The sequence below is a fragment of the Boleophthalmus pectinirostris genome, unplaced genomic scaffold, assembly GCF_026225935.1.
Source record: "Boleophthalmus pectinirostris isolate CB_2022bp ecotype Guang Dong unplaced genomic scaffold, ASM2622593v1 HiC_scaffold_13, whole genome shotgun sequence".
In the NCBI taxonomy this organism is placed as follows: domain Eukaryota; kingdom Metazoa; phylum Chordata; class Actinopteri; order Gobiiformes; family Gobiidae; genus Boleophthalmus; species Boleophthalmus pectinirostris.
This window is the reverse complement of record NW_026571036.1, coordinates 16,584,944-16,611,453: the sequence shown is the minus strand read 5'-3', so window position 1 is coordinate 16,611,453 and position 26,510 is coordinate 16,584,944. Positions and strand designations below refer to the sequence as shown.

The window sequence follows — 26,510 nt, the reverse complement described above, 5'->3', positions numbered from 1 at the left end:
CCCATACTGGTTTATGCCAATTTAATATGTTCACAGGATTATCCCTTTAATGTATATTGGTAGGCTATACACTGAATTCATACACTGGTGTGAGTGACAGTCAGCCTGGGACAATGGAGGACCCTAGGCTGGACTCATGGCCTAAAGCTCTTTATGGCGTGTCCCTAACTAACGCTGACCAGCCTCTTCTCTGCTGACTCCAGCCCTGCATGGGAACATGTTTACCCCCCCACACACACCTACCCCTCCCTCTGTGGCATCAGGAGAGACACCCAGAGGAGGGAGGGAGTGTGGGGGGTCCAGTATACACAATGAACGTGCTGAATAACGGGCTATCACTAGAGCACTCCTGGGTACTTGCCATTGGCTAAAAACCTGTCCAGCGAGCTCTTGATTAAAGTGAAGAAAATCACCCATTATGTCCCCAGTAATTTTCCAGGTTGTTTTAGGCTGTAAATTAATCAGTTACTTATTTTTAAAGTTGACTAAGTCCTTCATTCATATTATTAACCACAATTACTTTTGTAGAGTACACAAATATGTGTACTTGTTTTCGGATGTTATTTTGAAACCATATGAAACACAATCCACTGTTTTGTAGGTGTTGAATAGCCTACACAAAGTGATGTGGTTTTTGACCTGACTCACCCAGCGCTTCTTGAGGCTGTGTGTTATTTGTGACTTAACCATTTTTTTTATTATAGATCCAGATACATCACACAAATAGCAAACTATACTGCCAAGGTGCTTAGCAGAGCATTTTCTTCTTGCTGACATAACGCAAATATGTCGCCTATAGGCTCACCTGTGTAATAGACCAGTTATACCCCCTTGTGAATGTGTTATTGCAAAACTGGCATAAACAAAGCCAGCACTGATGTCTCTCTTATCTCCTCTTCCTTTGCTTTTTTTTTTTAAAGGAGTCTAAACCTGATTGGTGGACATATTTAATATTATGTGCAATCTGATAGGCTGTGCTGCAAGCCACTAACTGAAGGAAGCCTGTTTTTGTTACACAGTCCTGCAGTGGTCTGTGTTGTGTTGCTTACAAATGTTGATCTTCAGACCTTTGCTCTTTAGACTGCTGTATGTTGGCAGCAGCTAAGTGTTGCATTAAGGTTTGGAGTCATTTTGCATGTGCAGTGAATATGAGTTTTATGGTTTATCAGATGTGTCAGTGTTAAGAAACTTATGCATTGCAGGCAGCTCCAAGTGACAAATAAACTGTCCGTTGTGGTCTTGACTGTCAATATATGAACCTATCAAAATGATTGATTTAGGTCTTGATTAAAGTGATTAGGAAGACAATCACGCGCAATCACGTTGATGGATTATTGTGCGTACACGGTGCATTGCATGACAGTAAATTCAATCATGATCAATGGCAGTGCAGAACAAAAGAAGGGGAGAGAGAAGTGATGATGTTTTCTTAGGGGGATTGGTCTTTCTGCTCACGTTTAGGACCCCCCTCTCCCTCACGGGTCGCTCCGCCCACACGTGCCTGTGTCACACGCCATTGGCTGCTGCAAGCCTGTTTTCGTATTCCGATTGGCTCACGTCTTACGTCAATCAAACGAGCCCCGTCTTATACTGAATGTATGCCTAGTAGGACGGTATTCTGCTGTGAGGCTGCAACAGCTGACTGCTGAGCACTTTACCCAGTGCCTCAAGGAACAAAGAGAGGAGGAAAGAGCCATCTAAATTCGATTTTTATTTTTATGGGACTGAAAAGCTTTAGTCACGGCGAACACACGCTATGAGGCACGCAGTAGCACCAATAGAATCCGTGGGGAATAATTCATTCGCAGTGACAAACCTCCTAAAGATATGTTCCCATTGTGAACGGCGTAACAAGAAGGTAAGCGACAAAACATTGTCATAGCTTTTAAATGCCTTTACCCATGTGCAGAGCTGTTTTCATCGTGTCTCGTTCTGTGTATCGTTGAAAAGGGTGTATTTTGGAGCTTTTATTGTTGTCTGTTTTCTTTGGGGAAACAAAGTGCAAGGCAGTCTTTGTCCATAGCTTGTTTACCACAGACTGTATTTACCCCCGTTATCGCTTGTATGTTTCATGTCAGTTTGAGAAAAGTACATTTTCATATTAGACGAATGTTGTCCAGTGTCATGTCAAAGGCGTATATCCAGAATAACGCAGTTTTTGGTTTTTGGTCATTCATTCAGCCCGTGCTTCGCTCATTGTTAGCCCCTCTGCAGACTCAGTGACAGTGGGACATGTCGAGGCAAGCTGCGGAAACTTACAGCGGCTCAAGTCAAAGCAGTGTCCAGGCTTTTGTCTTTAATATTGCATTAGAGGGTGCTGAGCTTTTGTGCTTGTGACAAACACAAAAAAGAGAGAATACAACATACAGTATGCATTCATTACTACTGGACTAAACATATTGAGAATATGAAATGATTAACCCACCTCCACTTGTCATTGGAAAACATCTTGCAATTTTGAATCAAACTTGGGGCTGTGCTCAGGGCTGCCGCTATAGAAGATCATTGTATATTGTATTTAAAGGGCGTTTCTGTATTTGTTTCAGGACTTGGGAGTAAGGATCCCAAGACCCCTTGGCAACGGACCAAGCAGATTTATCCCAGAAAAAGAGGTATGACTCATTTATTATTATTAATAATAATCTTGTCTGTTAGTCAAGCACTATAAAACTAATCTCTTGCTTTTTATTATTAGATTCTCCAGGTCAGTAAAGTGGACCCCCGAACACAGTCGATATTTGAGGATGCGTTTGCAGCCCTCGGACGCCTTGACAATATCTCCCTAGTCATGAGCTTCCACCCTCAGTATCTGGAGAGCTTTCTGCGCACACAGCACTACCTGCTGCAGATGGACGGGCCCCTGCCTTTGCACTACCGACACTACATCGGCATCATGGTACAGGAGACACATTTTGTCACTCCCTCACATTTTATTAAACCTATTCCAGACGTGTGGTGGTTAAGTCGTGATGTATTTTTCAGGCGGCAGCTAGACATCAGTGCTCCTACCTGGTCAATCTACACGTCAACGACTTCCTCCAGGTGGGGGGTGATCCCAAATGGCTCAACGGACTGGACGAGGCCCCACAGAAGCTGCAACAACTCGGAGAACTCAACAAAATCCTGGCCCACAGACCCTGGCTTCTCACCAAGGAGCACATCGAGGTACAATACTTATGTAACTGAGAGATCAGTGTGCAGACTGATGTAAAGCAACAAAGGAGTGCATTATTTAAAGCGACAAAGGAAGAACAAAACATATACTAAAACCACTGTACTTTTCTTCTCGTTTTAGCACCTTCTGAAGGCAGAGGCACACAGCTGGTCCCTGGCAGAGCTCATTCATGCAGTGGTCCTCCTCACACACTATCACTCCCTCGCCTCATTCACATTTGGCTGCGGCATCACCCCCGAGATCCACTGTGACGGCGGCCACACCTTCAGACCCCCCTCCCTCAGCCAGTACTGCGTCTGTGACATCGCCAACGGCAACGGGCATGCAATTCATCACGATGATCTGGGCAACCAGGTCAGTTATTTTTCAATGACATTTATAAAGTAACCCCTTAACTGCAGTATTATGACATGCCCTTGTTGTAACCGTTCTAACATTGCTAACTTTTTCGTCTTGGTGAAGGAACTGAACGGGGAGGTGGAGGTGCTGATGGAGCGGATGAAGCAGTTGCAGGAGTGCGATGAGGAGGCCACTCAGGAGGAAATGGCTACACGCTTTGAGCGCGAGAAGTCCGAGAGCATGTTGGTGGTCACCGCAGAGGACGAGGAGTGTGTCCCATCCAGGGATATCTCACGACACTTTGAAGACCCCAGCTATGGCTACAAGGACTTTTCCAGGAGAGGGGAGCAGGTGCCCACATTTAGAGTCCAGGTATAGATTGCCCCTTACATATTTAGACATATGTGTAAACAGTAGATAGTATTGCTAACTCTCTGCGTATGTTTTAGGACTACAGCTGGGAGGACCACGGTTACTCTCTTGTGAATCGGCTCTATCCAGATGTGGGTCAGATGCTGGATGAGAAGTTTCAGCTCGCCTACAATCTGACGTACAACACCATGGCCACACACAAAGATGTGGACACCAGCATGCTGCGCCGCGCCATCTGGAACTACATCCACTGCATGTTTGGCATCAGGTCAGTGCAGCGCCACAGACTTAAATATATTGTGGTCATTATACACTCTTTCTTATATTACCTTTCTTTTTATAGATATGATGATTATGATTATGGGGAGATAAACCAACTTCTGGATCGTAGCTTTAAGATCTACATAAAGACCATGGTGTGTAGTCCCGAAAAGACCACCAAACGAATGTATGAAAGTTTTTGGAGGCAGTTCCAGCACTCCGAGAAGGTTAGTTACACCGCTTTTCCTATTCATGTATCTGTCTTTATTTATAACCAGACAATAATGCATTAACATGTTTTTTTTCCTTTGTGTCCTGCAGGTCCATGTTAATCTGCTTCTTATGGAAGCGCGAATGCAAGCTGAACTGTTATACGCTCTGAGAGCGATCACCCGCTACATGACATGAAGTGCTTTTGGCGTTTTTATCAATGTCTTTTTTACTGTTATTGTTGTTATTCGTTTTGGGAAATCATATTCTGGCTGAGACCAGCAAAAGGAGATGTGAGAAGCCCTACTTTGTGACGATGCTTGTTTGGTGTTGGATCGCTGAAAAGAAGAACAAAGAAGATTCATCTCAAAGAGGACTCACAGACCTAGTTTGTGTGGCCTGCAGTGCCAAACCTGACCAGCAGAGAGCATCCTGGAGCAGGCTCCTCTACTGGGGAGAATGTGCCAGGCCATAGCACTGACACCAGACGCATCCAGAAAGACATTTCAGTATTTCAACATGCAACACACTGGTTGCCAACACGTTCTGTCTCTGACAGAGATATGGCCCACAGAAAATCTATGTTAACTGTGCAGCCACAACCAGCCTGCACTTTGATTTTGTGTCACTGTTTGTTGTTTAGTTTCTTTAATTTCATTTTGTATTTTGAGAGATGAGGATGTTGAGGATATGGTTGCTGTTCGCAGTAACATAGACAGGAGAATTACTGTGGACGGTGATAATCGTGTGCCTGAACTCTCCAGCACAGTGTGCATATGTGCTGGTGTTGCTGCTCCCATCTTGTATTCACCAGGGTCATATTGACCCCAAAAGCCCGCTCCTTAAACCTTTTCTGCCCCTTAAACCCCTATCCATTTGGAGATAATGCATTACCCCATTCCTTCTCAACCCTGATCTAAATCTCAAATGTCGATAAGCTAATCTGAGGAGTAACTCAAAGAACACTGTTGAGCCCCGAGTTTGTGTGAATGTGACTAACGTGTGGATGGATGTGTGCATTTCACTCATGTGAGAAAAGTACGTCTTCAAGTTTCATGTGTCAAAAAAGCGAGGCACTTTGAAGGAAAACTTCTTGCTTCTGCTGTAGCTCTGTAATTGTGATATAACTATATCATTTGTTAATGACGTTTGTATTTCTGGTAATGAGAAAAGCCTAATCGAAAGAAAGATCACCAGGATTTGTGAGAGGGATTTGCTCCCGGTATCTGAGGTGTGAGAGTCACACCTATCTGTCTTCCGCTTATCCCCACGGCCTGGTCCCCTGATACTTTCAAAGCTTCAGATTGTGAATTTACCAGTAAATGAATACCTCTCATGTTTTCTTTCAAAACATATAAGAAGTGCTCTTGGTGAGCAGAGACTTTTGGGTGGTGGGTTCCCGTGATCGGGGGCGCCCCGCTCCACACAGGGCCACAGGTTGTAGCTGTGCTTATTTCCTCTCGAGGGAAGTCTAACCCATGCAAAAGCAGCTTTTTTATTTGATCCAGAGGCATGTTCCTCTGCTGTATGTTTTGTTTACTAAACCAGTACTGCATTCTTCTGAGTTGGACTGAGACAGACGAATGAGTGATAAGAAGATGGTCTAAGGATGGTACATTGGACATGCTTTGACAGAAAGTGGATAGTTTTTTTGGTGTCAGTTACTGACATTTTTATATAAAAACTTAAAAAAAAAAACAGAAAACTTAAAAATAAATCATGATATTGAATTGTTGTGTATCCTTTGTAGTTTTCTCTATTGCTTCATTCAGAGATTGTATTAGTGCAAAGATTGATACAGTTAAGGATACAGCAGCCCTGATGGCTCTGTGGAGCTGCACACATTGGGACTTGTGTCATGAGCATTATATCCACACGCTCTTATGCAAACGGTGACTCACAAACATCACCTCATCTCCAAAGTACACAGCTCTGAGACAATAAAGACTCAATCCGCAGTGCGCTGGACTCAGGGCAACACTTCAGTTTGGTGCAGAACTTTTATGTGAATTTACTGAATAAGCTCAAACCCATGACGCAGCAGCTCATGGCTCAACTACAGGGGATAGCTGTTTCACCTTGGGGAAGTTGGAGACTGTCTGAATTTCAGGGTATTTTTCATCACAACTAATACACAATCACCAGCAGCAATCTCAGTGCTATCACCACTGACCAAACTGCCTTTACATTACAGTGGCTTTTCCAGACAAAACCGAAACATTTATTAAGCAACAGTATCAGCCAGTCAACCTTATTTCATATCAACCCGGTGAAAAATAGAGAACAATGTTTTTAGGCCTGGCTTAAAGTTGTTTAGACATTTTTTAAAAACCTTGATGTCTTGTGGTTGTTATAAGATGTGAAAACAGAGGGAGGTTTTTACATTAAGTGCCGTTTCTGATTTGTTTCAGTGTAATAACAATGTGATTTTTGAAATGCTGTACTTTAGGCTACTTGGTGTACCTTGTAAACGCACTGCCTGGCCCCATATCTGTGTAACAATAAAGGCTTGGAGAAGCATATTGTTTTTTGGACTTTATTCCCAACAAGATTTCATAACATGGTGCTAAAAGGCTTTTACAGATCCAACTGGCTGCAGATCAAAACTCAGACTATTATCTGATGTTTGGAGAAATAAGATTATTAAAATGACATGAAAAAAGCTAAATAATCAGATTTCTTTCTGATCATGGTCCCTGTGATTACTTACATCAGATTTTGTAGATTGGATATAATTTAAATAATCTTAAAGGTCCAGAAATCAGATTACAATAAGATTTTGTTTGCATGTAACTGCAGCCAGTGATGTTCTATTTCTATCTTAGTGTAAAATTCAAGAGGTAAGTATTTCTTTTATTGTTCAAACTGGTTTTAAACACTATTAATTCCCTGTATACTCCAGATAAAGTGCAGTAAAAATTAAAAAGTAAAACTCTGTAACAAACATTTCAAATAAATAAAAAGTAAAAACACACATTTTCAGAAATTCTAAACAAAAATAAAAATGTGAATTCAATTGTTATAGCAATACAAAAAACAAGTTTGCCTAATTATGGCAACAACACTAGTAAATCTTATGTTCAGTTCAACTATTCAATGTCAAGGGTTGTAGAACTTTCATCAGTTTTTGAGCCACAGGGAAGAACTCCAACTCCCAGCATGCTCTGTGGTAGTCCTTTAAATCTTCATTTTCAATCCATTTCAGGGCCTCATCTTTGTCTGAAAAATAAACAGAAGGAGAAAGGGAGGGGCATGAGTCTCCCATATCATCTATGAACTGTCGCTGTTATGCCTTTTTCCCTGAGGATGACTTCTGTGAAAAGACACTATCTTGTCCCTTTGGTATGTTATGTAAGTGTAATAACATAGTGCACCAACCTAGGTATGCAGTCAGGATGTCCAGGAGGGCCTTGCTCTGCTCTTGATCCAGGAAAGATTCGGGACAGCCCCCTGCCAAGTTCCATAAGGCCTGGCAGAGCTGTCCCGCAAGCTGCCAGTCGCCCTGTCCCAAGTCTTGGAGGCAGTCCATTAGCCTGTGGTCCACACACAAACAAACACATAAAAGAGACATCACATGACCACAGAGAGTATCACATGAGGAGCAGGTCTGTGGGCATTAGCTCTACATCAGTGGGCCTTCAGCTCACACAGGTCAGGGACATCTGACATTAAGACGATTGGGTTATGTAACCACATTCTTTTTAACCCTTTGTTTGACAATATAGATGTGTATTTTAGAGTTGTATATTACATATATTACTCATCAAATATTTATCTAAAGCATTCTGTAGAATTAGTAATACATATACTGAACAATATATAAAAATGTAAAGGTTCACAATGTAACTTTTCCAAATGGCACTTGTCTCAATGAAGATTATTGCTTTGCATGAAAGGTTCCACCTAATGGCATCAAACAACTGACTGTTAGGTACAGGGTCAATATTAGGAACAGTGAAAATGCTTTTAAGTGACTTACAAATATATTTGATTAATTCAATCACTGTACCAGTGTCTCAAGTAAACTGTGTTTAAAAAGGGTGTTTGTTTTTTTTTTAAATTGTGCAACCCTGTATAGGGTTGTGTAAGGTTTTATAAAGCTTTCATTTCCCAGCATGAGCCGCCACAGTGTAATGTTATCATTCACGTCATGTAGGTAATCTTAGCCCAGCTTTTCACTGTTGTATTATGTGTATGTATTGTGTTATAAATTAGATACTTTGTCCTCATTGTGTCCTTACTTGGCTGCGATCCCCTCCAGAGCCAGACTGTCCCTGTTTGGGATGTCCGAGGACAGGTTTGTGAGCACCCCGCAGGCAGAGAAACACACGTCTGGGCTTTTGGAGTCCAGCAGAGTCACAATGAATTGGTGAGCTGGAAAATACAGAGAAGAAAGATGAGTGATGGAGGAGCCGAGAGGCCCAAAGATTAGACGCACCACTCTCTCCTGAGTCAGCAGACTTGTTTATCCTGACGGGAGCTGGCCTTGCAGATAACAGACACAACATAAAGGAGGACAGAGCTGCACATTCAGTCTCTCTCACTCAGAGGTTAGAGTCATATGGGCAAATGACACAGCATTTTAGTAGGGATTTAAATTTAAAAAAAGTGTGTTTTAGAGTGTTATAATTTAACAATTTTTGTGTTTTACATTAAATTGTATTAAGGGTTAGGGTTATTTATCAAGTCTTAAAACCAGCATAAGTTCACTGGCCTGTCATCTATTGTGACTGAATTTCAAAATATTTTAAACAAAATATATAATGTTATTAAAATGATTAGAGAACTATTTTAAGAACTAATATGAAACATTTGTACCTTTGCAAACTCATAATAGACACAGAATACACACCTTTACTTTGCATAATGTAGTCTCTCACTTCACTGGACTGTGTCAAATTCCCAAAGACACGCGTGGCTTCTAGCACTGCGTCCATACTGGAACTGAGTAACAACTTCATCATCACTGAAAACACAAGCACATATACAGTTAAAGCTGTGATTCTTTTGCTTTTGAGGTATAGACAGATTGCACTTGTTCTCACACTTGGCGATGGTGAGGTGACAGTTTCTGAGTGCTGAATTTGGCTGTTGGTAGAAAGACAGGTTGTTGATTGTAGCAGCAGAGTTCACTGTTAGCTCTTCGCTCTCCTGGACACACCTCAGCTCTGAAGAAACACAACAAGAATGGATGATATATTGGTACTGTTTACCTTATCCACATAAGATGGTTTTGTATTGACTTTTTGCAGCAGCTATTGTACTGTCTCTTTTCCCTTCTTCTGGGGTCACAACAGCAAATCCTCACCATTTGTATATTAAATCACATTTGGATTTATTTTCTTGCACATCACTTTTTATGGTCTTGCCCAAAGTGTCTACAGTGCCTTTAATCCCCTTGTGGATTTATTGCTGTATTACACATTTACCTGCTGGATATCCTAAAGTAGTAATGATGCTAGAGGCTTTTAAAATAGTATGCATGGAAAGTAATGTAAAGTATGTGACACAGTTGGCACGCTAATAAAGCTCATGTTAAGGTCAATGTGACCGGGACCAGCCCTGGCTCCAGGCTGGGCTCCGATCCTGAAATAGTAGTAGATCAGGAGTGTGATTGTGATACATCTGAAATACTGTGGTTACTAAGTGAGTAATGTAGATTTCATTTCTGATTTTGACTGGTCTCTTTGTTGTCACTCTGAAAGTTGTATAATATGAATCTGTGGTCTGCCCAATGTGAAGATTAAAGCAGTCTATTGTAATTTTGATATCTGGTCATCCACAACCACCCAACTTCATCTGTCACCTATGTTCAGTTCAATTATTTCAGTAGTTAGCATTCTGCCAAAAGGAAGTCAAAGTTACAAATCAGAGGACTCAGTACCTAGTATACACAGTACGGAATATTTAATAAATCTATTGTGAGGATTATACAATTTTTAATAGACTTTTGTCAATGTACTACAGTTTCTGACTCACTGAAGCTGAATTTCATTACATATAAAATTCTCAGTATTTAATTTCACTTGCTCAGTTATATTTCCTTACTGCACCGAAACCAAAATGTGAAGACTGAAACTGCAACTTTCTCATCACCAGTTTCAGTTCAAAATGTCTTGAAACAAAACCGCATGGAAGAGTGTCTCACATCCTGCAGCTGCTAAGTCTCACAAACGGGTAAACTGTAGGAGGATGCATCACGTGACGAACAGCACGTACAGACAGAAAAACAAATGAAAGAGAAGACACATGGGCACTCTGATCAAAGTCAGGTTTGTTCCCAGCAGCACGGATGTGGTTCGCTGCTGATGTATAACTTACTGTACACAAGAACAACAGGTACAGTGTGTAGACAGTTACAGGAGGTGAAAATCCAAATTCAGAAGAATCAAATCAGATGAATTGGTAGGAAAGAAACTGGTTAACAAAACTATAGAGCTATGGGAACTGACTACTGACTACATGAACAGAAACACTGCAAAGTAAACCAGCTGTTGGAGAGTCTATGATTCAATCAACACCACAACATTTGTTTTAATAATGTGTGCTGTAGTAAGTGTATGATCTATCTTCAAGAATATTAAAGATGCAGCATGTAATGTTCCTAATGAACAGTCAGTAATCTGCTTGTCTCAGTGGCAATCTCCATGACACCATCAGACACAGGTCAGATTTGTGGAAAGGCGAGTTCGCTCACAGAAACAATGCACGTAATTCAGATATTTTGTAAGTGAATAAATGCAAAACAGATATGTTTATTATACTGTAGAACCTTCCAGGCAAAGCAGTAACATCTCAAAGAGAAAAGTTACACAGTGCACCTTTAACTAGAGCTATTTTTTCCTCACCCACAACCTAAATTAAGTCAACTTCCACTTATCATTTGTACATGAAATGCCTGTCCAGGTGCAACCCCTTTATGGTATTTTGTATTGTGTGATTTGATAGCGATAAAAGCATAACCCAAAGGCTCTGTATAGCCTTCTGTGAGCTTACCTAGAGTTTCTATCAGCAGTTGAATGAATGTGGCGTTGTTGGCCAGAGCTGGGCCTACACTGCGGTGGATGCACATATTAGCCATCACCCGCACTAACTTCACCAGCACATCATCACACTGGTGAGGACCCCCCGGTAGTTTGGTCCCTGTGTGTTGTTGGGGGTGTCCTTTGTCGTTGTCTCTTCGCTGGTATCTGTGGTAGATCTGAAGAAGGACGTCCACGCTGCCATCACATTCAAACAGCTGCAGTCGAGCCTCGTCACTTTTGGCCGTGATGTTTCCCAATGTGAACAGCAGGCGAACAACCAGGTCCTGGAGAGGAGAGCACACAAGGTTAATTATATGAGACATTTAAAGGTGCTTTATGTAACTTTGGAAACATGTAACAATGGAACTATCCCTACAGTATGGCAGTATGTGAGTGGGGTCCCCTTTCTACAGATATGACTTTTGACTTGGTTACAAAATTCTCAATGTACCAAATTCTGGATCTCTTAAGCATATGAATTTTATCTTATGTTTGTTGTTAGGCTGCCATTTTAAAACTGCATTCTGTTCTAACTTTCAAATACAATCTACACAACAAATGGTCCTAACCTTTTAGAAAGACAGGCATGATTTTTTTCTTAGGAGGTTACATAAAAGTCTAGACCAAGTTGGTCAGACCCTAAAACTGGTCACCTATTTTTTCCTCTCAGTTACAACACAGAAACTATCCACAGAATGACAGCATGTGAGTCAGTGACGCAGATAACATGTGGAGCAGATGATCAGGACTCACTTAACCGTCTCTGAACGTGCAGGGACACTGCTCTGTGGACAGAACAGTTTGTCCCGGGACAGGCTTCTCATTACATGTCACGGGCTGTGCTCGTATGCCTTTAAGAGCTGCCTGTTTTTCATCGCTACATATGTTACAGATGTGTGTCCTCCCCCTCACCCCTGTTTCACCTTTTGTTGACTTATCCTCCCTGTTTTCTCCCCTTTAATTCCACCCCTAATTGCTTCATTATGTCTGGGCGCCTGATTGCAAGTCAAAACAGAATAGAAACATGCACACAACGTACAGTGAATGTGATTGGACAGAATGTGATGGTAAACACCGTGCTCTGAGGGGTAAACATGTTAAATTGAGTGGGATTGTATAACCAGTAAACGTCTTGGAACACGTAGAACCAGAGGGGCTAATAAACTCACCTGCTTTTGATGGTGTTGGCTCAGCACTTCCAAAAATAGTTGGTAACAGCCGGGGGTCTGGGAGAGAGTGAGGCGGCACTCGGAGTATGAGGACAGTTTACTAATAGGGAGAGTGGACAAATAAAGTCAGTAAAGAAACCACTGTGCTACAGACAGCATGGCTTTCATTAGTGGTATTCAGTACTTAATCAGAGGATGTTCAAGTACTTTTAGACCCTTCTGCTGGATTGGGGAAGATTATAAAGCAGTTATTTGAACATACACAGCAAACACTATGATAATTGTCGCAGATAGGCCTATTTGCTGGATCCTCCAAAAACATTTCTCAGATTACAGCCTTTAGAAATTAATAGTGAAAATATTATGTTTTTCAGCTAATGGAGGACCAAATTATGCCATGGCTATTCATATTCTATCAAGGATTTTAAAAATGGTGATAAAACGATGTACTCCACTCAAAAACTAAGGGTGGGTTCACATTTTGGTCCTTGTTTGAATCCAGGTTAGTTCTGATGTAGACTTGGTTTAGACCTCTTCTAGTCCCAGTTTAGTTCTAGTATAGTTGAGGTTTAGTTCTGAGTTAAGACCTAAGTCTGATATGTGAAGTGTGACTGTGTGAACGCACCCTGAAATACAACCAAGCAGCGAAACAGCTTCACATGAATGGTTCTGCTAGTTCATGTAACACTAGACCTACACTATTTCTGCACTGGTAGCACAATTCATCTCCCTATGGTGTAACTGTGCTTTAAAATTAGAAAAAGTTACCTGAATATTCTAGAGATATTGGTGCAGATGTCCTGGTCTTTGTGGTGTTGCTGTAGCAGCAGGCAGAGGTCAGACAGCAGACCAAACGAGACGAAGAGTGGGCGAGACTCGGGGTGATCGGCCAGGTTTCTCAGGGTCGCTGTTAACTGGGTCAAAAATGAAAATGTTCATTTGAACAGAAAAAAAGCATTATCACCCTGGTGCATTTTTGTCCTAATAATTAGACCTTGTTAACATTAGAACAATCAGATCAGTGGGTGAATGCTCTACCAACTGAGCTACTGCCGCCCTACATCAGAAACGTTACAAAGTGCACCTTTAACTTCACAAATATCTAATTCCATATGTGATACTATGTGATTTTTTCTTTACCTGTACAAGTATGTGTCCTGCTATGGTCATATTTGTTTCTTCTATGGGCTGGAGCCTTTGAATGAGTTTGTGAAACACTCCGACACAGTTTTTGTCCAGCAGTCGCTTGAGGATGGTTGTGTTTCCAGACAGAAACTTTAGAGTTCCCACACAGTACAGAAGCACCTCTCCACTGGAAGACACATCCTCTGTGCTCAGAATGTCCAACAGTGAATCTACATGTGAGAGAATGAAAAACTGAATTAATAAACATTGTATAGTGTTTTTATGATAAGGAGAAAAAGTAAAAGATACATTATGATACTCAGAGATAAATACAAGACAATTTTTCGATTACGCATTATTATAAAATCCACTTCTCAGAAAGGAAATATGGTGACTCATATTGTTGTCTAATAGTGGGCACCAAGGTTATGCTAATCCAGATGAGCCAAAACAAGGTGATAGATGAACATTAAACCCCATAAAACAATAGATAGTGAAGGGCAGTGCATGTGGAGCAGATCACCATGACCCAGAAGAACGTTTACCCAAGACGGGGCTGTCCTGGAAGAGGTCGTCGTTGCTTTCACTGCGGCTCAGCTTAAACACAAGCTTACAGATGTTCAGGAGGTTGTTCCCACTAACACACAGCTGGACACAAAAGAAATGTTATTACTATTGAAATGATCTGCAGGAGTTTTTATACATTGGCATCTCTATCTGTGAAAATATTAAGCTTTCTCAGTAAAGGAAAATATGGTACTATAGTTATACACATATTTTTAAATCCTGTAATTTTATGTTGACCTAAAGCATTTTTAAGGACTAATTTTCTTAAAATGTATACTTTCAGTTAGAACAATGATAACATATTGCATTCATTCATTAAATACTTCATTTTTTATTGTTTAAACATGTACTGTGTAACTCTGGAAGGTTGAGGTGTTATTGTTGCTGCAATTGCTACAATGTTCCACCGTATGACTTTAAACACCAGAGAGACAAGCAGGTGAGGCTAAAGAAGAAGGTTTCTGAGCCATCAACACATATGGAATTAAATAAATTCTACATAAATATATTAATGCCATACTGTGGAAAAAAAAAAAAAAAGTAATAACATTATCATTGAGACTGGCAAGTGACATGCCCTGTGCCAGTGCCAGTACCAGAACTATAACAAGATTAAACCAAGACAAAAACATGTCTTAATTGACATGTCTTAACAAAAAGATGTTTAGTGCCAGATGGGATATAGACTCACTTGAATGCAAATCTTGGCGATGTGCAGGTTTAACTGGGCTGAGTTGAGGTCAATGAGGCGGAAAAGTGTGCGTAGTATCTTAGAGCGGCCTTTACAGCGACGCCCCAAAATGTCTGCTGTCGCCATGGCATCATAAAGCCGCTCACACAGATTACACAGGCCATCATCTCCCACCTCTGAGCCCATCTGACCTCCTGCCATTGCAGACACACAAAAAATAATGTGAAGTTTTGGACAGCAAGGACATGTGCAACCAAAAACCAAAGCAAATACTGCATCCCAAAATGAAAACATCTCATTGTGAGTGTTGGCAAGTTTGGGGCGAAGTAAAACCCAGATATTGTGAAATAGACTACTCCGAAGTGAGATTTATTATTTGCACAGGAATACTTGGGGTTACGTGTTCCCAAAAAATCATTGACCAGGACAGGAGAACAACATGTACCAATTTTCTGGGAAACTCTGAAGACATAAATTACAAAGAATGTCTGTCAAAAACAAAATGAATAATTATGGAGTTAATATATTTTACTGAAGATTCATACTGAGATGCAAATATGGCTAGCACAATAACTATAATATATTGCTAATACACATAGCAAGAAGGTCCTCTGTAGGTACCCCTATTTCCGTAGGCTAATCTAGGTACTCCTGACCAAGATTCAAGCACAAGATAGGCAGATGGGGCCTCATTTTGTATTGATTGCATATAATTTTGTCTTGTACATTCTCCTGTTTATGTTGAATCAGTGGTTATCTTTGCACATAATTACATTTGTTTTTGAACATGTCTTAAACTGAGTTTTACATCGGAGAGGAGAGGCCCAGTCCTGGAAGCTACAAACTAGACGAAGAGGAAGAGCAAAGGGTGGAGTCTTTCCTTGTTTTTGAGCTGAAATAAATGTTTTCCCTATATAAATAACAGACTCTGGCTATTCCTAAAAAAGGCCCGGCTACAGTCTGGCAATAAACACAGCTCTGCAATTTCCCACTCATCTAAAAGGTGTTTTATGCATGAGCCAGAAGCCACTTGCTGTGATAAATATTTAATATTTATCTTTGAAATGAATTTTCCATTAAATTTGTAGAATGTTAAAATATTTACATACACAGATTTCATTTCATGGCTGCCAGACTACAGTTTCACTCAGACAGTTTTATGTGGACACCAAGCAAAACATTTTTAGGATTGGTTTTCATCTGTGGAAGAAATTACATTAACTTCTAGGAAAGAGCTTGAAGAGACACTAATAGAGGATACCGCATGTATGAATTATTGACATCATAATATTTATATATTAAGATCTGTATAAAAGTTTTGGCTAATGAAAGTAATATTTTAAGGATTTTATACCTGGCTAGTTTAAATTATTTACTTAAAACCACAGTATGTACATTTTTAACCAAAAAATTGATTCTACAAATCTACACAAAGAAGGTCTTCTCCTACTTGTTTCCATGGATATATTGTTTCTTTAGCTACAATCTTGTACAGTATAGCATAAAACCTATCTATGTCCATGGAGAATGTTCCAAATGATGGTTTTAACTTTCAGTTTCCATGGAATAATGTAGGTGATGTGCCACCCCCAGAAAGTTACATACTATACTTTAATGCATCATAAAGTGTCAGTAGATTATAATATATTGTTTATTTCTCTACCTGTCAGAGTGTTGAAAAAAGGCAGTTAGAATTGCCATGGAGCAGGTAGTCTTTCTATGTTTTGTAATAATAATCTGTTTCAAAATGTTATAATATCCGATTGTGGCAGAGGCTCATATGATGCTTGTGTCTTCAAATGCATATATCTTCAGCACTCTACCTGCGACTATGGCCTCTAGCTGTTCCAGAAGAGGAGCAATCCTATTATTCCAGACCAGTGACTGTGAATCCTGCTCAGTGCACAGTCTGCTGTCATTGTTCTTCACATCTGAAAAGGGGAGACATATTCACAGTTAGCCAATTACCGCCCACTCAGACACCACAACATTAGCAGCAGCAGTAGCAGCCAAGCACAGTTCGCAAGTTCAACATCTCAAAATAAAACTGCAGGAAGTTTGAATCCACAATGAAAAGGTCAATGTCTTCAACGCAACTTCCTCTGATTTGTCACTGATTTGTCGCTAAGTGGGCAAGTATGCATCATGTAAATTTGTTATGGACTTTTGCACCCATGTTCTCAACAGGAAACTGTGGTTGCACAAGCTAACAGTACAAGCTCTTTTCTTTGCTGATTGTGCGGAGATGGGTTCAATCAAAGGTTGTCAGGGTTAGTCACAGAAGTTAATGTTGCAATAAACATCTGTGGGCAGAATATGAACCCATTTGGAAAAAGATTTCAAAAGAGTATTATTTATATTATATGTGATGTTCTTAAATCTTTCTGTGATTTCCAAGGGTGGATCAAAAGACAAAAGTAGAAGTGGAACAGTTACAACATACAGCTTTATAAATATGGTTCCCCTTACATTACAATAACTTGCACAGCAGATGTTTTTGAATAAACACATGAAATGGGGCTGCACAATTTTAGAAAGAAATGTAATTGCACTAGTAGAGTTATAATTTATGTTTAAAATGCACCATACTGTTCAAAGTGTACATTGTAAACAACCCCAGGAGCAGTTTAGAGGCGATGAATAGCTAAACTAAAAGAATCCCATGCATTTCATTTTTAAGCAGAGGTCCTAACTACAGCTACAATTTATTTATTTATTTTTTTTAAAAAAAAGGCTTGATATAAAATTGGATGATCTATTGCGCAGCTCTAGCATGAAAGGCCTTATACATTTTACATAGTGGTACATGAATCTATTTGCCATGAAAGCTATGAAAGGTTACTTAGCTTGAGACCCACCTGCTTTACATTTTGCACCCACGTTGGCCTTGACCTCCAAGTCAACACCTTGTGAAGATATTTTACTGTAGACACAACGAAAGATATGTTCATGAGATCAAAATTATGTAAATACTGACTGTATACATGAATAATCATATCAAGTAATAAAAACATGTTTATGGGTTTTAGAATGATGAGAAATTTTCTGGAGCAATTAACAATTTAAAAGTAAATTTTATATATAATGTCATAAAGAAAATGTTGCTTATAACAGGAGGATGAAACGCATAATTTTTATTTTTTATTTTTTGTACATTCATCTAAAAGTTATTTGCTATAAAGTCATAACACATTCCCAACATTTCCACTGGGTGTCTCTGTTGCTGCAGTGGTGGAGGCCTGGCTCAGAGCAGGTGCTGTTATCTCTGTATCCCGTGTTGTCAGTGTAGGTACATTTGACCACATGTAGATCCGTATCGGTCTAACAGTCAGAAAAACACAGAGCCTTGTCTCTGAACAGGAACCAAGTGACGACTCTTGTGGTTCTTCTGGTTTAGATCTGCTCGTGCTCTGTCTCCCGTCTGACGCCTTAAATGCTCACGCCCTTGTCGTGATACATTCTGTGAGTTGTGGGTTTCTCCAACTGTGCATCATCATGAGTGTATTTTACTCTTGTCATGTCACTGTCAAATGCTCTGTGGCTTGCCTCGCACTTGCAGCCGGACTGCCCTAACTGTGGGAATAGAACTTGTCTGTTTCATCAAAGTCACGCAAATATAAGGTGTTAGCATAAACATATAATTATTGTATTGTAAATGTATGTGCATTGTAATTATTATTATGTACTGTGTGTCTGACTGAGTAAAAAAAAAAAATGCATTGAAACACTTGATTGCACTGTAGAATAGAATGAAAAATAAATAGCATGGTAACTAAAAGTCTAAAAGTTCTGTTAATGGTAATGCATCAGTTGTTGGTATTATGACTAGGAATGCACCCATCCGATACTGGCACCTGATATTGCACTGATACTGAAAAATTTCCTGGACTATTTACTGGTAATAGTTGGCCCAGACTCATAATGTTTGAACTTTATTTACACAAAGCTGTCCAGTAGTTACTTATGGGACAAATAACAGCTACACACATAACACATTTGGATTGGTTCTGTCTTATTATAGTTTTGTCGAGTTGCTAATGGGCATCAGCAGATACTTAAACACAGATACTTACAGCTACAATATCAAAATTATCCCTTATTATGACTAATCCTAGCCCTAACAACCATAACCATAATTACAACCACAACCCAGTAGGAAAACTGCAAACATGGTTATGATTTTCTTGATAATAATCTAGAATCAAGACAACAAAACTGATTTATTCCTAGTTATTCAAGAAAGTTAAAATGCTAGTTCTTATTCCTTTGCTGTTACTATACTGTAACGTAAGGTGTGGCTAAATATTCAGAATTAATTAATAGATGTGGATTTAAATAGCATTTACTAACCAAACTACATTATTTCTGTACAGTTTTTTATTGGGATTGTTCAGTTTCTTCATGTTTGGTCGGTGCTATAGTTATAGCTTTCTATGACAATCCAACTTTTCACTTCTAATTTGATTTATCTTCCCATTAGTATTTTTCCCCCTGAAGATAAAAAGTATGACTCATCCATCTCTCTTCATCCATTTTGAAATTCTCCCTCTACGCATCCTGCTGTTAGAAAAGTGCACTTCCCCAGACCCGGTGGACTTAGTGGAGGTTATTGGTTTAAACTGGCAAAGGCGGACCGTGCACCCGGCTAAGACATGGTGCAGAAGATGTCAGCGATGGAGCTTTGTCTTTGTATGATAGGATTAAGAGTCTGATAATAAGGCCTCTTTGTGTGATCCGGCCTTCTCAAAGACATGACCTCATCCCTGTGCGCAGCAGTCACAACATGCTGCTGCCAGCCTTACCCCAGATGGGCACCCAAATCTAATAGAGAGAGAGCCATTTGGAGCTATAAAGCCACGGCTTACTGGAGAAAGACAAATCAAGTGATGTCTAATCTTCATATCGCATCCAACCCATCAGATTAATATGGCATGTCGTTTGTATTTTCACTCTCACTACTTTCTGTGGCAAAATTATACAAAATATACAGCCAAAAATCCAAACATGTGGACCACCTGTCAATAATAGGTTTTCTAATCATGTTGTTACGTTGACCTATATAATAAACTGTATAATACAATGAAATAATGAGCAGTAATACTATGATATGCAAAAGTTATCTCAGTTATCTATCTTTCAATCATAAACTGACTCACCCCTATATGTTTTTATTCTGCTCTTTTCTCTTTTAATGTCGATGAATTATGATGAATATTTATGTTTTGATTTGTTTGCATTGTGATATTAATGCCTTTCTTATTCTGTAAAGCGCTTTCAATTACTTTGTGTACAAATTATAGTGCTATACAAATAAACTTGCCTTCTTACCGTGACCCACTATCACCACCAGACCTGCAGTTTTTAATATTGTCCAACCTCTATACTTTGTCAGCACTGTCAACATTTCTCATCTGTCCCTTCTTCATAGAGAATAGTGCAGTTTTAGGCCATGTGGGAGAGCGCAATAGGAACTGTACTTAGAGGCCATGATGGGATTGTGTAATAGTTTCTGTGCAAAGTGGATGTCAATATGTGTAATGCCTTTTTTTCTTTTCTATGGATTATGTAGCTCTTGGTCAGTGGATGTATTGTGTACTGTGCTTATTTGTATTATTTGGTGACAATAAAGGCTTATCTACTTACTGCATTGTAGGGCTGCACCTATTTTATTTTATTTCTCAACTAGTCAGCGATTTTATTTTCAATTAGTCGACTAGTCAAACTATTATTTGTGCTGTACAGAGTTTTTTTTTTTTTTTTACCAGATAAAGATTGAAATATGATAACTGTAGGCTTCTAGATGTATATTTAAATAAAGTGTATTATTAACAATAAACAGAAATTGTTCTTTCTTTTTCCCCCTTTCCCCTTTTTGATTTTATAATGCAGTTTTTTCTGATAAAAGGTACATGTGCTATAGTGTCTATTTACGCCACATAACAATTTTAATGGTCGACTTTTAATTGTCATTACAACCCTACTGTACTGTCCAGTAATACAGTAACAGTAAAATCTTTACACCTATCAAAAATTCCTGCTTCACATCAACTTAGAGGTTAAACTTTCAACTACTCAGCTCAGCAGATAATAATATTAAAGTTATGATTCATTACAATTCTACATTAAACACTCACTACACACAACAAATCAACTTGTGGAGTAAAGATGTTGTGCAGTGGTGGTGATGGGCTGGTTCTCTTGTAAAAGTGTTTTATGACCTGTCCCTGGCCCACGCCCCCCGGCCCTCACAATCGATTGGTGGATGGATTGTAATGGCAGGACCTGGATCTCGCACTACGACTTATGGCTAACTGACAAGCCACTGATGAGCTCTGCAGGAAAATAACTGAGATATCTGCCCTTACTGCATCGAGGAGGAGGACTGAGAGAGATAGGAGCAGTTGGATTTGAAGTAAAGTCAAAAGAGGACAAGGTGTTGTAAAATAGAGTAGTGTTTAAAAAGAGATCAATGTTCCATGCTGACAGATTTCCATTCACAGATTTGCATCTGTCAGAACTTTTTTACTGAATCGAGCAAAAAGAGATACGCTTATAGCTCTGAAAAGCATTAAACTTTTAAAACAGCCCACGGGTTGTGTCATTAAAACCAAGAGAAGCAGTAAAACATTTTTTTGCATGATCAGGCAGGAATGGTACAATGGACTCTCAGCACATTTTAATTGAAGTGGTCCAGAAATGTCTTAGGTGACAGTTTCGGCTCTAGTTTTAGTTTGAGATTAAACTTTTGGACAATTGGCCATTTCACAAAAGGACTGTAAAAGCTCTGGTGATTGCTCTGCTGATTCACTTCTTTGCCACTCCAAATTATTGTAGCTCCTTTGGCACAAATTCTTAGCCTCAATTTGTAAATTTTACAAGATACTGCTGTATTTAATTTAACCAACTAAAATATTTCCAGCATTATCCAGTTGTGATCGGTAAGTGTTAATTAAATGAATACCTACAATTCCAACATTGTGACAGATGGAAGGTGTAACAAAATCATGCCACTGTAGCTTTTCTGGAGGAGGCAGTCCATCTTTGCCTGAAATGTTCCACTGAATGGCATTACAGTAATCTATATTGCATTAAGTAAATTAATTTCTATTGTTGAAAAATACCTAGAATAATATGCATTCTTACTGAGCGCAGGGTTGCCATAGAGCTGACCTGCAACTGGGCTTTGTGGCGCTTGTCTCCATGGAGATAGAAAAGATAAATGCCATTCTGTGGAACATTTCAGGAAAAGAAATTCTAAACTCAGTGGAGACAAGCAGGTGACCAGAAAAATTACGTACTGCACCTTTAGGATATTTAAAAGCCACAGATCAAAAGCACTCATATTATTTTAACTACTGAAATAGACTGCATTTGGTACAATACAAAGAATACAAAAACAAAACAAAAAAAACAAGCAACAAAAATAGAAGATATACATTTTAAGTATTCACAAGTTCCAATGATGTATGTCTGTTTGCAGAAGAAATGGATGTAGTGCTTAGCAGGAGATAGAGGGCTAGAATAGGAGGGCGGATTGTGCAGTGTGAGTGGAGCTTACCTTTCATTTTGTGTTGTATTTGGGACAGGTCTGAGGGGACCACTGTGGACCGCAACGTGGTCAGGGACGAGACGCTGTTTTGCAGACGACTGCCTTTGTTCTGGTCTTTGGTTTAGCCTTTCACTTCCTAAAAACAAGATAAAAACATTCACATTATGTTATGTCTATAAGAAAGTGTCACATTATATGGAAGTGGGTTGTGTATTATGAATGTATTTACTGAAAGATTTATAAACCAGACTACTTTCAGACTATTTTTTCATAAACAATAAGCTTACTGGGGCAACAAAATTAGAAACACATGCTGAATAGCACTTTTAAATTACCTATATTACGCAATTTTTTGATCTATGTTATAATGTTGTTTCCTCATCAAAACCATAGATGTTTCATTCACACATGTTTAAAACACAAACCCTGCAATACTTAGGCTGTGTTTTCCTCTCAAATGAAAAACACTCTACCTTGTGATGTCATGTGGTAATACAAAAAATGTTCCATTGTGTTTTTAAACTCCATTCACTAGAACCATTTAGATAATTTCAGCCCTGGAATTGCCAGCCACTTCTGAACAAAAGGTAAAGGGTAACTTGGAAACTACCCCTTCATGACATCAGAAAGTGGAAGAAAGGGTTTTAAACTTTAGAGATATTCAAACATGTGAATGAAACAAAACACAGCTCTGGCTATGTTTTTGATGAGATGACAACCTTAAAACATGGCTTAAAGCTTACAAGAACCAGTGTTATAATATGTTGTAATATAGGACCTTTAAGAAACAGCTCATAAGAATAATATGATAAAACTATTTGTCCAATTCCCATGCTTGAATAGGCTCTACATAAGAATCAGTGCTGTGAAGAGTAGCAGTATTTCTTCTCACAGGCTAACAGAGAGAATGTAAATCAGGCAAAATGTCAGCACGTGAAAGGATCCATTCATTTTGTCTTTTCGAGTCGGGCTCCAGTGGTGCTGTCGGAGCAGAAGATCTACAGCAGCAACTAAGGGTGAAATCATTGAACACAGGATGTTTGAATATCACACAGAATGTTTATTATGGAGACTCCTGGTGGCAAAGAGGTAACACTATGAAAGGAAGAGGCAAGCTGACTTTCAATTAACAGTTATGGGTCACTCGACTCCAAACCTAAGAGATAGAGATAGAAAGATACTATATTCTTGTTGGAAAAAAAGCTTGCCTTTTAAGTGTACAGTTATGATTGTATTTTGTTTGAGGTACTTTTTACAATCAATAATTATAGTTATTTATGTGTCATGTTACATCAAGGTGCACTGTGTAACTTTCCTGCAACCTGCTTGTTTCCATGGAGAACATAGTGCTTACATTAAACTTATATTTCTTGGAATTATTCAATTACAAGTGTTATTATCACCATTAAATACCACAGAATCATTGTAACTTTGACCCATTGCATCACCTGTTTGTCTTCATAATAGATAAGATTAATGCCATACTGTGGAATATTTCAAGCAAAGCTATAAAATATTCATGGAGACAAACAGATGTTACAGTCAAATTTAAATTTGATACTTATCTTTGCCTTTACCTTTGTAAGTAGCCTGGACTCACTACAGCAGACATTTTATATGCCACTTGAAAAACATTAGAAATAGCAAAAAAAAAATAATCCAGTGGATATTAAAGTTATCAAAGTACCATCACATGACAATCTGATGTGGAATGTATATGTATGTGTGTAATATGATGCGGGCCCCATGATCCTATTTGTTCTTATAATCAAGCATAGAGATAACACAAATTGGGGGTCCGTCTTTACCATCTGTCTCAGCAGGAGGCATGATAGGGAGAGAGCCAGCACGCCGCAGTCGAGCCCGAGGTCCTATCAGAGGCCTTCTCACCTCCAGAGGATCAGCAGGGGGCTTGGGCAAGATGTGGACTGGATCTCCATTCGCTCCCGGAATTGGAAACGTGGGCTTCTGCAACACAAATATAGCACCATGTTATTTTTATTGAATTCATGAGTTTCAGGCATAAGGATTCCTTTTTGACTTGAATGATTTGGTGAAAGGGGAAAGGTGCTCACAAAATCTTTCAAATAAGGAAGCCATTATTTGCCTGAAACCTATAAATAGAACAGCATAAAGTTAAAATAAAAATCAATAATACTTACGTGGTGAAGTGGAGAGAGACGAGTCCCTGAACCTGGCCTGGAGTCAGGTGAGTCAAAATTTTGTGCATGAAGACTATGAAAAAGAAAAACAAATTATTTTTCAAGATTAACTTTAACACAAATTATCTCAATGTAAATGTATATTGTTCCTAACCTAAAGGCAGAAGGGGGCCTGTTGTCTGCACTGGCCCGCACTGAACTCGTCCCAAACAGTTGTCTGTGAGCATCTCTGGGAGTGAAGGGGCGCTGGGTGGACTGGACTCTGAGGGACTGCCGGACTTCACTCACAATCTCAGCACTGGTTTTAATCAAAGAGTTTCTCCGCGGGAAGAATGGACTGGAGATTTCAGGCTTCCCAGCCGAAGCCATTTAGACCCATGTCATAGCTACAAATACAGCCTGAAAAGTTCAAATGTTAAAGAATTGAAAGTTCTACGCAATGTTTTAGCAGCAGAAGCATCTAAAATATTACTGTTTATAATAAAATAATTAATATAAAATGTTGTATAAGTACATTGTTTTAATAGCTTTATTGTTTCCATGACCAACACTGTCCATCCTTAAACTTATGAAACATGGGATATTTATATTATTTTATTTATATTAAGTCGACATAAGTTGTTTTGGAGTGCATAACTCGTTAGAAGCAGCTTGTAAAGTTCCGTAAGGGAATAATGCTTCTGTATTTCCTATGCGCGTTCACGAATCGTTTCCATAGCAACGAAACGCCGCTGAAGGACGCGAGGCAACAAACTACAAACCGGAACGATGAAGTTTTATCGGCAAAACAACAATAAAGTTAACGAAAGCTTATCGAAAACTGTTGCACAAATGCCTTTGTAGGTTCATCAAATCCATGCACATTTATCAAAGACGCGTGTATAAAATCAGTGAGATAAAGTAATGAAAAACAGAATTAGCTAGCTAAACTTACAGTCAGTTGTTCACTTGACTTATGCAGGAAGAAGCGGTCTTTTAGTTAGGTCCAAACGCAAGAAAATGTTAAAAAAGGTAAAAATGACACGAATTTTAACTGGCCCTAATTAAACCCCGCTAACTTTACGTGCTGTAGGAGCTTTCTAAGTCACGTGCACGAGCATCGCAGGAGAGAAATCTCGCGAGAAACTAAACCATCATCGATACTTCATGAAATACTCTAATTACACGAGTATGTTGGGAAACATGGAGACATATCAATGCATAATCGCTTTCTTCACCTGTGACTAATAAATTAACTTATATGGGATGTATAGGTTTATGGGAGTTTATATATAAAGAGATTAGTTTAATTTACCCCAGCCTTCTGCCCCTTATCCATCATCTATGGAAAGCACACCTACTACGGAAGGTATGACCTTAAAACACACTGCATCTTGTCGATCTATTGTCCTTATGTCCTACAAGCTCAGATCAGAGCATTTTCAGTTAGTCTGTGCCTAACTAAAACCAAGTTATTATTGATAACATACATAAATAGAGAATCACATACTTTGGTAGCCTTTACATAACACTATAAAGTTAATACTTTTTAAATCAGTAAATTATGGTGATAGCCTTAAATTATTAAGGCTTAAATAAGGATGAATCATAGCCATATTTGGAAGATAGGTAACAAATGGTACAGCCTACCTCCCATGTCTGTATATTTACTTTGAGTATACAAGTTGGATTTATTCGTGTTCAGTTGACTGGATTGAATAAGCTGGCTATTATCTGACAGTCCTGAATGTTGTTAAGCAAAATCATAAAGCCTTGTCCATTCTGAACACTAGTCAGAGCATGCTGCACACTGGCATTGCATTCAATTGAAGTACTTAAAGGAGTCATTCAACTCACGACTTGGTTTCTTTAACATGACAACCCAG

At 39.2% G+C, this 26,510-nt stretch overlaps 2 protein-coding genes across 2 annotated transcripts; one reads left to right on the top strand and one right to left on the bottom strand.

Annotated features, from left to right (window-relative positions):
* The first annotated feature begins 1,601 nt into the window (after window positions 1-1,601).
* sesn1 (sestrin 1) lies at window positions 1,602-6,087 on the top strand. The gene is made up of 9 exons (XM_020926555.2): window positions 1,602-1,858; window positions 2,547-2,612; window positions 2,696-2,896; window positions 2,983-3,165; window positions 3,296-3,529; window positions 3,638-3,886; window positions 3,964-4,154; window positions 4,230-4,374; window positions 4,469-6,087. The coding sequence occupies exons 1-9, from the start codon at window positions 1,757-1,759 to the stop codon at window positions 4,553-4,555; spliced, it is 1,458 nt and encodes a 485-aa protein (XP_020782214.1). The 5' UTR covers window positions 1,602-1,756; the 3' UTR covers window positions 4,556-6,087.
* Window positions 6,088-6,758: 671 nt separating this feature from the next.
* armc2 (armadillo repeat containing 2) lies at window positions 6,759-25,708 on the bottom strand. Its single transcript, XM_055149451.1, has 18 exons — window positions 25,580-25,708; window positions 24,800-25,044; window positions 24,646-24,718; window positions 24,292-24,451; window positions 22,493-22,619; window positions 17,793-17,857; window positions 16,758-16,865; window positions 14,935-15,128; window positions 14,222-14,324; window positions 13,692-13,906; window positions 13,320-13,465; window positions 12,552-12,651; window positions 11,354-11,666; window positions 9,403-9,525; window positions 9,210-9,323; window positions 8,599-8,731; window positions 7,736-7,890; window positions 6,759-7,576 (listed from the first exon to the last, which is right to left on the bottom strand). The coding sequence occupies exons 2-18, from the start codon at window positions 25,012-25,014 to the stop codon at window positions 7,443-7,445; spliced, it is 2,478 nt and encodes an 825-aa protein (XP_055005426.1). The 5' UTR covers window positions 25,015-25,044; window positions 25,580-25,708; the 3' UTR covers window positions 6,759-7,442.
* Window positions 25,709-26,510: the final 802 nt, after the last annotated feature.

Excerpts from the sequence above, each read along its gene's own strand:
- sesn1 (XM_020926555.2), top strand. The coding sequence starts at position 1,757 with ATGAGGCACGCAGTAGCACCAATAGAATCCGTGGGGAATAATTCATTC. Across the intron at positions 1,859-2,546 it reads GTGAACGGCGTAACAAGAAG|GACTTGGGAGTAAGGATCCC; the intron begins GTAAGCGACAAA and ends TATTTGTTTCAG. Across the intron at positions 3,887-3,963 it reads TGCCCACATTTAGAGTCCAG|GACTACAGCTGGGAGGACCA; the intron begins GTATAGATTGCC and ends CGTATGTTTTAG.
- armc2 (XM_055149451.1), bottom strand. The coding sequence starts at position 25,014 with ATGGCTTCGGCTGGGAAGCCTGAAATCTCCAGTCCATTCTTCCCGCGG. Across the intron at positions 12,652-13,319 it reads AATATCTCTAGAATATTCAG|TAAACTGTCCTCATACTCCG; the intron begins GTAACTTTTTCT and ends TCTCCCTATTAG. Across the intron at positions 11,667-12,551 it reads GCCAACACCATCAAAAGCAG|GACCTGGTTGTTCGCCTGCT; the intron begins GTGAGTTTATTA and ends TCTCCTCTCCAG.